Source organism: Aulonocara sp. 'chitande type north' Nkhata Bay, linkage group LG1 (assembly GCF_057382095.1).
Source record: "Aulonocara sp. 'chitande type north' Nkhata Bay isolate Kocher_YH1m ecotype deep benthic linkage group LG1, A_spYH_male_GT1.1, whole genome shotgun sequence".
Taxonomy (NCBI): domain Eukaryota; kingdom Metazoa; phylum Chordata; class Actinopteri; order Cichliformes; family Cichlidae; genus Aulonocara; species Aulonocara sp. 'chitande type north' Nkhata Bay.
In genome coordinates this window covers 29,074,398-29,085,330 of record NC_141344.1, presented here as the reverse complement: position 1 = coordinate 29,085,330, position 10,933 = coordinate 29,074,398, and the positions used below count along the sequence as shown (strand labels likewise).

The following is a 10,933-nucleotide window of genomic DNA, read 5'->3' as shown; positions in this document are numbered from 1 at the left end:
TTCATGGCAGTTTACACAGACTGCCCAAACTGCCCTTTCATGGCAGTTTGGGATTGAAGTTGCTTTTAGTAGTTTTTAACTGGAACTCTCAATATGACGTCAAATTAATGTTTATGAAAGCGATGGTGGCTAAATATCTAAAAAAGCAAAGTTTAGGAGTGGCCAAATCAACAATCTGGTGCATTCTTAAAAAGAAGAAATGCACCAAAGAATGCAGAATTCTTTCCTTGGTTAAGAAAAACTCTGTCACAACATCTAACTGAATGAAGACTACTTGGGGAGCTAGGTGTTTCTAGGTGTATAGGCCTACAGATAAGACAGGTTTTCATTAATGTAAATACAGATGATTTACAACTAGGTGCAAACCACTAATTAACCTCAAGGACATGAAGGCCAGATTCGATTTTGCAAGAAGACTGTCATGGTCCTGAGTCTTTGACCCAGGTTTTTGAGTTTGTTTAGGCTTGCTGTTCTTTCTTTGGGAATATTGAGATTTTAATATTCAGTTTTGATAGTCTCTGAGTTTTGTTACTTGTGTGTCTAGTTTTTGCTTCTTGTTTAATTTCATTCTCTTTCGTGTCTGTCTTAGTCTCACCTCTGTGTGTCCTTCCCAGTGTCCCCAGTGTGTAGTCGATGAAGTCTGTTTATGAATGTCAAGTTCGATCTCTGTCCTTCGCTCTCTCTTTGTCTTTCGCTCTGTCTCGCTCCCTCTACCATGACCGCAACATCTAAAAGAGCCGGCGCAGTTCTGGGAAAAATCTTTGGACAGATGAAACCAAGATGAACTTTTATTAGTTATCATCATGATGGGATGAAAAAAGAATGGAGAGGGAGGGAAATAGCTCATGATCCAAAGCATACCACATCATCTGTCTTTCCTAGATAGATCGACTGAAAGATTGATAGACAGAATTACCTTCATGCTTATGATGAGTGGATGTAAACTTAGGACTGCACATTTATTTAGGGGATTAATTAGAAATATTTCCCAGCACAGTGATGATTTTTGCATTTTAGTAGTTTGTTTTGTTTGGTGGTGTTGTTGTAGGGCACAATAGTTTGAAAACCAGTGGCGCTTTTTACTTCAGTTACATGGTACTAACCCAGTGAATTACTCCTTGGTATGTCAAATACTAATTTATATTGTAATCACTGTGTGGTCTCATTTGGCACCGATTTAATTTACTTCTCAGTAAAAGTGTGATGCTGCAGCGAGTTGCTGGAGGTCCTGATCTTGTTTCATAATAATCTGGTGGTCTGGGGATTCCGTGCAAAGAGCTGCAAATACAGAATTCCCCAGGTTGCATAACAACAGATTTCCTCCAGGGAAACAAAGTTTTACAGCCCTGAGATGTATCAAGTTCAACTGAGTGTTCCCTCTCCCCCTCCTTCAGGGCCTCCCCTTTCTCCCGCAGCCCCAAGTCCACTGCTTCACTTTGTACGAGACTCTCTAATGTCTCTCCCTGTTACTCTTCACTCAAATTAGTAACTTTCCCCCTATTCTTCTTTTCCCTATTGCACTGTTCAAAGCGACTGTCAGACACTGCAATTGTCTGCATATGGTGCTTGTAATGTGGTGCACATGTTGCTTTCTGTGCATTCACTTTCACAATGATGCTGCTGACTTGAACAACAGTAATTACAGCTAGTTAGTTACCCGTTCTCTGTTTCAGAACTACTGTTATTATCTGGTAATATAGAACTTTGATTTCAGATTTAAGTTTTTAATTTGACTGTAAATTATCACGACTGGGGATGATTGAACAATATTGATGGACAACATATTCGGCTGAATGTCAATTTATTTGCACACATGATATTTATATTTGTATTAATAGTGATGGTAATAATATTACAGGGCACTGTTTTTTTTTAATGGGAAGTGACTTTGTCCTTATGTTCCTTACTTGCAAGAGTTTTGCAAGTAAGGATTTCAGTGATTTTTGATTTCAGAAATAAAGAGTCTTGGAACACTGTGTAAGCTGTAAGAATTTATGTCCGATGTGCCTGTGTTGCATCTTTTTTCTTGGACGTCTGCAGCTTCACGTCTGTGACAATCTTCTCTCTTTCTCGTTGGCTTTGGCTTCTCCTCATCCTGCTGGGAATACGCAGCCTTGAGTCTGAAATGTGTTTACATTTTGAGTATGTTACAAATTATCTGCTAAGACTAACTTTGCGTGACTTGGCAGAAGCCTTCACCTTGCTCAGATGTTGTTTGGGTCAAACGTTTTTTTACAGGGTTGCACTCTCATTTTGACTGTCTTTATCTGACAAGGGTTTTCCAAGCCAGATGTGAACCCAGGAAAAAGTTAAAACTCACTATGCTGATGTCTGTCTGTGGGCCTGCACACATGTGCTCATATGAGTGTATGCATGAACGTGTGGTGTAGGCACCTTGCCAACATGTCCGCAATATTTTTCTCAACTGGGAAGAATTCACCTTTTCATAATACAGCAGAAAACCAGAGGCAATTACCTAAACAATCTGACAACATTAATGTATTTTTAAAAAATCTGCTATTGTATATTAATAGTTCTGTTATATCTTAACCTCCCTTATCAGGTTAACTGATGTTATATTGTGTATCAAGGATTGTCCAAGGACATTCAAAATGTTCCCTTGCAGTGTGTTTGTCTTTAATCTACTTAAAGATATCAACATATTTTATTATGCTACTTAATATCCACAGGGTACTATAGAAATATTAGAGTCTGAAACTGAGTGCTTCTTGTGCAATGTGTCCTTTCAGGATTGTGCTGTTTTCAGTAAGAACAGACTAGAACAATCCCCAAAGACATTTAAGCTCAAACTCACAGCAAAATGCATTTTCTACAGTTTTATCAATAATTAAAACAAGGCCTGAGTAACACATATTTAAGAGTTGTGCCTGAAAGCATATATATGTGCTTTCTGACTCAGTCCTCATTTCTTTCTTTTAAGTCACTTAATGTTTCCCTGAGAATCATTCAAGCTTAAAAATGCATGTAATACTTGTAACCCAAAGGTAAAACCAGTATTATGTCAACATTTATTAGAAAACTTAGTAAAGAACCTGTTTTAATCTTTATCTTTTATATCTTTAGGTTCTTTGTTATGAGCAGTCTGTCATACATGAAACATAATTTTTTGTAGTAACAATGTGGTTCCCAAAGAGCTATTAGTTGAGAACATGCCGTATCTTGGTATGGTGTGCCTTAGATGGTTAATTTTCAAAATGTATCACAGTAAAGTGAATAAAAGAGTGTGGGTTAGTCCAGTAAAATAAAATGGCAAAGTTAGGGTTAACTCAAATAAATTTAAGAAAAAAGGTGTTGGACAAAATAGAAGCAAGGGAAACAGGGAGAAAAGGCTGAGTTTTGCCAAATTACACAAGAACTGGACACAAAATCAGTGGCATCAGGTCTGATAGAGTGATCATTAATATGTCTACAGCCATCTGTAAAACACAGTGGAGGCTCTGTCATGGTGTTGGGGGTCTTGTCACAACTAATGAAACTACAAATGCAGAAAAATGCTGTCAAATTTTGACCCACCATGTAAAACCACCTGGACAGTGCTTGATTGTCATTATTTTTCATCATGACAGTGATCAATAACACATTGCCCTTGCAGTAAAAGCACCTGGATAGAAAAAGACACAATGGAGCACTATCAGTCATGAATTGACCTCCCCAGAGCCCGAACCTCAACATTATTGAAGCAATGTGGGATCATCTTGACAGAGAACAGAACAAAAGGCAGCCAACATCAAAGAAGAGCTTCCTATTCCTAACTAACTATTACTGAAGACTACTTAAAGAAAGGACAGAAAAGTAGGCCCAAGAGAGTTCAGGGTGTGTTTGAAGAATACAGGTGGTCATACCAAATATTGACATTCATGCTCCGTAGAATTGTACAAACCTTTTTCATCTTATATACTGTATTTATATATATGTTTGCATGCGCTTCGAAAAATACCTGAACCTGTTTCCAATTTTCCTAGCAGGATATAAAGAAATGAGGGTGGGTCGGGACTTTTGCACAGGAGTATAAATAGATAGATATGACATGTAATGAAGGTGTGCTGACAAAAGACAGAATATTAGGCAAGATAACTTTCTGTAAAGTATCTCTGTTTCTATTCTGAATATGTAAGTAGGTCATTGCTTTTTTTCTCTCTCCAAAGTTTACTTCCTGAATTTATTTGACCATTTATACCCCCTGGTGGACAAAAACAAAACCAAAACAAACAAAACCTGAATACAGTGTGCAATACTTTATTTCCACTGTTGCACAGTAAAAGATCCAAGTGGGTTACATTGAAAGAAAACGGGACACCTTAACATACAACATATATTTTACGTAAATAAAACAAATAACTTACACCCATAAATAACAAGGTACTGTAGTGATATAGTTAGTACTGAGATATTGCAGTGATATCATGAAGAGAGAGCTGGCCTAGAAGTTAAAAGTTACAACTATTTGACGAGTGTGGTGAAAATAAATACATCTCCTGGTGTATTTCTGTCTTTTTCATGCTTAGTAAAATGGGAATGATCCGTAACCTAAAGATAACATCTGTAAAAATAAATATCATAATCTTTTAGTGTACAGGATTGTTCACTCTGATAGAAAAAGATTACATAACACATGCATTTATTATGGTGTTCACTTTGTGTTTTCATCTGGGTATCTTTTAGCAGCATCAGCAGCAGAATATTTGAGCATTTCAAAGTCACACCCTAAGGCAGAGGGAGTTGGCGAGCATCTACAGTGCATATGGTTGGAACCTGCCAGTCAGTAGCAGCCTTTTTGTGTGGACTTTGCATGTGTTGGATTGGTTTTCGTCTGACATTCCCAAGAAAAAAACAAAAAAACGAACCAAACAGGAACAAGTGTAAGGTTAATAGGTGACTCTAAATTGGCTTTAGGTGTGAGTATGAATATGTATGCCTCCAGCTCGCTTCACAGGATGGTTGATAAATGGATGCCCTGTGTGGTCTGAGCACCATGAGGGGAAAAGAAAGAAAGAAAGAAAGAAAGAAAGAAAAACAAGTCCTGCTTGCTTCAGCACATCATGGTCAAGCTTATTGTGGACTATTCTGGTGATCATACGATTGTCCTCGCCTGGCTGAATGTAGCTCATCGCTGAACAAGATACAACACAGGACTGTACTGCATCGTATAATTTATATTTGTATTGTATTGTATAGTTTTACTGTATTATATAGAAACACTTTTATAAAGAAGTATTGTTATTCAATTCAAAACACCAATAATATAGAATAGCTTTCATGATATTTCCAGAATTCCTGTTTCAACTTAGTAAAACTGTAAAAAAAACTGTTTTGGTGCTCAAATTGAACTTTCTGTTTTCTGTTTTAAAAATGAGAACATTTTGTAAAACAGGTCCTGGCTCATCTGCAACTGGAGTGAAAGTGGAGTGTATTCAAGTGTCTGTTAGCACGTATAGCATGACTGAATCCACAGATATTTTGCAGATAAGTTCTTTGATTTTTCAGTCTACTCTCCTCTCCTCTGCCTTGCATTTCATAGGGATGAAATGAGATGCAGTGTGCTCCCTCCTGGTCTTCTTCCCTCTCATGGGCTTTCCCTTTTGTGACAGGGCTATGAACATTTCTTTTTTTGTCCACTTGGCCGAGGAGTAAGCATTGAAGTAGTTTTCTAGGAAAACCTCCTTAAAGTTGCAGTTGTCGTTGTAGATCCTCTGTAATGGAAACACATCAAGCCATTAATATGATTAAGTAAACGCTCTGAACTGTTTGTTTTATTTCTGCATGATTTAAATTAGCTGACAACAGCATATGACTTTCCTCCCTGTGGAAAAATATTACCTTTCCTTGCAGCTGTCCAGCTTTGTTCATAGAAATATAATACTGGCTTTTTACGCCTTTTATAGCCAGTATGCCTCCCTCGGACACTGTCCTGATTTCTAGGATACCTGCCGGACAGTCAGAAAAAGGAGGCATGTTACAGGAGAGATAAGGCGCTGTCATCATCCAGCTTTTACTCTGGCTCCAGCTCCACATACATCTTCATTAGCAAACGAGGTGGAGGTTCCTGTGATTAATCAGTCTGTGGTCTCTCTGACTTTATCCAAGCTTTGTTAAGTGGCCTGGGTGGCTTTTACACAAACCACAACCTATGCCATAGCACATATGGGAAACAGATTAGGGCTCTCTTCCCCAGGGACTGAGAAAACTACCTTCTTGCGTGTGCTTTAGACCTGGCATTTAAAGCCTGCTTTTCAAATCTGTGGGAGGGTAAACACATTTATTCTTCCCAATGTGCCATGTTGAAAGGATGGAATTTTTAAAGTATTTAAACACAGAAAATCAAATGATGTAAACAGCAAATTTCTTTGCCCAGAGTTCCAAAACAGGAGATCTTTCGTGAATATTTGAAATGATTACATTATTGGGTAAAGTGAAGTAGATGTTTAGTTATCTTGTAGGACTTTAGCCGAAAATGTAACTTAAAAAAAAAAAAAATCATGTCATGTCAACAGGCTGCACCAATTATCAGTTCATAAATCAAATATCCATAACATTGACCTTTGGTAAAAACATTGCCATCATATATATGAAAAATCCTTTGCATGCTGTAAACATATGATGTTTCTGTTTAAAAATAGCGAATGGTGAGATGTGGCAGTGGCAGCAAAATTAAAATAAATAGAGAAATGTGCTTTTTACAGACTGGCAATCTGGTTCAGAGCTCGTGTTTTTAGGCAATTCAAAACCTTGTTGATTTTTTACATACTCTAGAAATTCTTTCATTTGATAGGCAGAGGGGAAAGTAGGGGGAAGAGGTCTATTAAAGCTCTTTAGGCTGACACTGAGCATGCCACATTTGAGTGTTTGCTAGATCACAAACAGATGGGATCTCCCAATCTTGGAATGTTGTTTGTGCTTTTCTTGCTCTTGATATCTGACTTAATACTACTGACCTTTAACTGTTTACTCATATTTATTTAACCCCGCTTTTAGGTCCCCCCCGGCTTCTACTTATTTCAGAGGCAATCTCGAAAGTTCAGTTTAACACTATAAAAGCTACAACCTCATTTGTAAACCTGTTTACAGACTCAGAGTCAGCCAAACGTTTGTTTAATCCACATATATTGGTGGGATTTATCGATGCAACTGCATGCTTGTCGTCTGAGAGCATCATCCCCGTAATGTAACGTGCAACAGCTCCAGTCGTTTGGTGTACTGTGGAAAGATGGATCACATTTTTACACGCATATTGTAAACATTTTGGCTCTGATGCAAAAGCCTCACAAGCTGTCCTCAGTTGAAACAGATTTGCCATCACTCGCTGCCACTGGCTAAGTAAACTACTTTGTGGATAATCCCTAAGTCTACTTTCTGAGCACTGTTGGACCTCAGTGTTTACATTCATTGCGAAATGTGCTCCAGACATAACTTTCACGGAATATTGTTAAATGTGGAGTTAGCTTCAGACTAAACACCTTGTAGTTTCACAGAGGTGCAAGTTTAGCAAATTGATTCCATTTAGCTTTCATTTTTGCTGCAAAATACTGCAGGATTTAATCAGGTAATATGTATTTTACTTCGACATTCATCAAATTCGATTTAGAAATGCTTTATTTATCCCCAAAATTGAGCCTTTTCTTCTCGTGAGTTTACTGACCTAAGGTATTTGTCATGTTTTGGCTGCGGTAACACAGTGATTTTCCATCTTTTGGGAAGAAAGCATTTCTAATTCTAATTCTAAATTGCAATGAATTTAGTTGGGTGGCCGTAGAGTATGGTGCAGCCAGTCTACTATGCTACGATTGCTCTGACTCAGCAGAGAACTGTGCCAAAACATATGTCTTTACTTTTATTAGGTTATTTTCCTAGAAGTCCCTGTTTTCCACCTGCTGTTTAGAAATTATTTATTTCCAGCTTGTTGTTTGTCTGACTTTCTGTGAGGGTTAACATACCTTTTATCAGTATGGCCTCATTTTGCTTGAACCACAAAAAAAAATATGATTTTTATCTTTTACTGAAAACAAAAAACAAAACACTACAATGTAATATAATAAATCATAAAAACAAAGATGAATTTACTAAAAGTGACCTGATATTTGTGTTAGAGGTACAAAGCAAACGTTTCTCATTTTGGTCTCCTATTTTTCTTTTCTGTCTTTGTAATAAAAGACTTTTTGCAATCAGCTTTTAAGGATTTCTTGTTCGCTGCAATCAAAAACATAAATCGCGGATTTATTCCATGTACATCTGCACCATGCTGCTTTCATCAAAGAACTTTGTGTGCTTTTAGCGTGCGACTGTCAGCCGCATATGGGCGTATCAGTTTTTCAGTCTTTCATTGCCAGTTGTTGCACAAGCATCTTTTCCATGAGGCATCTCTCTTTCAAGCCAACATTCCAGCCACGGAGGCACTGTCAGATAGGAGGAAATGATAACTACTTAAAACATCCTCACCATGACACAGAGACTCCTCGTACTATCTCACAACCTTTGAGAAAATGTTGGCCCCTGAGCAACAATTCAAACAAGTAGGTGTGTCAAAAAGCACTTATCACGGTTAGCAAATAAAATGTGTCATTAAGTAGTTAGATGGTAATCATTATTTTAAAATATTTGGCTTCTAATTTTAGAAAAGAATAAGTTTGGGCTGGACACAGTGTGGTTGCTGTCTCTGTGTTTGATCTCAGCAGCCAACCACAGATCCATTACAAAATTTTGATTTTTCCATTGCTAATATTCTCTCCCACTCTTTTCCCTGATAACTCATTCTGGCGCTCTGAGTACTGAGAGTAAATCAGGCAGAACAAATGTGAATCTGTGTGAGTCTCAGGTCATAAGTCTCCAAGACCCTTCAGTTTACTTCATTACAGCCTGTGCTGTAATTTAACCCATCAAATCTCCCACCTGCTCCATTTTACCTGTCACTTTGGCTGCTCTAACAGAGACACATGACTTATTAACAGAGTAATAGCAGTCAGATTCACATACATTTTGGCAAATGCCTATAGATATATAGTGGGACCTATAATAAACGTTTGGTCTACACAAAAAGAGCGATGCTTACTGTAGCAGTTGGTAGAGTCTTGAGTACCATTGATATTGCCGGAGTCATCAATAGTTAGGAACCACTGCGTGCCACTGAACAGTTGTCGTATGCGCACATCTCCTCCCTCCATATAGTCATAATTCCTGGTGTGGCGCTCATGTTTGGAGCAGTTCATGATGGCGGCAAGTTGTTCTGGGGTGCAGTCACTGTAGACTACACACACACTGCCAAACAGAAAGATTGCATGCAGGTACAGTCCCGGGAACAGATTTTGAAGGTTCCATGTCAGCATCCATTTGCGCATTATAATACAATGCAGTGGGGATCAGTGAACAACATACTGAAATACAAGATAGAGATCTGTGCGTCGTTCCTCAGCTCAGGGATCTTCTGACCCCTCACTTGTGACCTGCTGGTTTTCGTTACTGCAGCACTGCTTCCTGGCGGGGAGGTGAGACAGAGTGGCTGTAGAGGAAGCAGGTTGGCAGAAGTTGGCTGATTGTATCACGAGATTATGCCCCTCTTTTAAACTTCAGTGACGGCGCACATCTACTGCTCCATCTTCTTGTCCCTCAAGGGGCATTGTAGTCCAGTTCAGGAAATATTATGCAGAATATCACTGTAATAAAGAAACAATGCATTTTAATACTTACATACAAGATTACATTTTCAATCAACTTTCAAAATAGCTTCTGGTTTTCTGTGTTTACACAAGTATGTTTTGTACATTCCCAAGCAGTAAATCAAAATTTGGGTGATGCAGATATACATCTCCCTCTCATGGATCCAGAGCATGAAATATTGCATCACTGGTGCTGTCTATAATTCCTGTACATACATACATAATTTGAAACAAGCAAAATATATAGCTTTAATTGTAACAAACAAATCTGTATTGTAATGACTTACATGTGCTCTGAGTGGTGACAGGAGTTGGCAGAGGTGCGCTCCCTTTCAGCAAGAGTTTTAATTTGAAGGCTCTTTAGATCTACAGCTGCAGTCTCAGTGGTAAACCAGACCCAGTGATGCAGAAAAGTTAAGCACGAACTGGGAGCTTCTGTGAATTCCCATGGATGTTTCTCGGATTCTGGCAGACTGACTCTGTGCATCGTCCACTGTCGTTGTGCACTCTGCTTAGATAAATGCCTCCTGCTGACCTCACTTGAGAGCAATTAAATCCCAACCAGTCAGCTGTCCCTGGCTGATATGCAATGAAGAAACACCCTCTGCCTGCCTCTCACTGTCACTCAACCACCAGACATGAGAGGGAGCTATAAACTCTTGGAAGACTGAAATCACAAGTACTTTAAGAACATTTGCATGCTCACTCACTCTTGCAGACTCACTCTTGTTACAACCCTTCTGTCTTGTCCAAGAAACATCTTGTGCTTAAATAGACTTGCACTGTGCGTGCCACAGATCTCAGACTGACTCACATTTATTTTATTGACGGTTACAATATTCGCTGTAATGACAAACCTCAAAAGAATTTCTTTCCTATTCAATTTAAATGTCATAATTAATTTGCGGTTTTACTCGGCTGCATTGGATCACTGGTAAGGGGTTTACTGATTGAAGTTAAAAAAATAAAAACTTCAAAGAAGTCCTTTAGTTTTCTTTCTTTTTGAGTGTTAAAGTGGCTAAGGTTATGACTGGCAGGTATCCGTCCAAGCAAGAAAAACAGAAGACGTAACAACTCAGAAGCAGTCGTCTCAGTGTCAAGGGTCATACACTCTTTCACTTTTTAAGTTTGTATTTAAAGCCATAAACTATTGCCTTGCATGCCTGGTGTTTTCCAGGACGCACAACTTCAAAAGTTTATATGGGCCCTAATGATGCGCTCCCCTGGGGAGCTCAGGCCTGCAGCTTGAGAGAGTGGGACCTCTG

The 10,933-nt window shown here is 38.6% G+C and overlaps 1 protein-coding gene across 1 annotated transcript; it reads right to left on the bottom strand.

The window, feature by feature from the left end:
• Window positions 1-4,241: 4,241 nt before the first annotated feature.
• fgf7 (fibroblast growth factor 7) lies at window positions 4,242-10,400 on the bottom strand. Its single transcript, XM_086292077.1, has 4 exons — window positions 9,956-10,400; window positions 9,065-9,665; window positions 5,839-5,945; window positions 4,242-5,711 (listed from the first exon to the last, which is right to left on the bottom strand). The coding sequence occupies exons 2-4, from the start codon at window positions 9,348-9,350 to the stop codon at window positions 5,502-5,504; spliced, it is 603 nt and encodes a 200-aa protein (XP_086148203.1). The 5' UTR covers window positions 9,351-9,665; window positions 9,956-10,400; the 3' UTR covers window positions 4,242-5,501.
• Between the last annotated feature and the right edge of the window lie 533 nt (window positions 10,401-10,933).

What these genes read in the sequence shown, in the direction of transcription:
- fgf7 (XM_086292077.1), bottom strand. Translation starts at nt 9,350, where the DNA reads ATGCGCAAATGGATGCTGACATGGAACCTTCAAAATCTGTTCCCGGGA. An exon ending in AGACTCTACCAACTGCTACA is followed by an intron (nt 5,946 to 9,064) that starts GTAAGCATCGCT and finishes ACTGTCCGGCAG; the next exon opens with GTATCCTAGAAATCAGGACA. An exon ending in CTGGACAGCTGCAAGGAAAG is followed by an intron (nt 5,712 to 5,838) that starts GTAATATTTTTC and finishes TTTCCATTACAG; the next exon opens with AGGATCTACAACGACAACTG.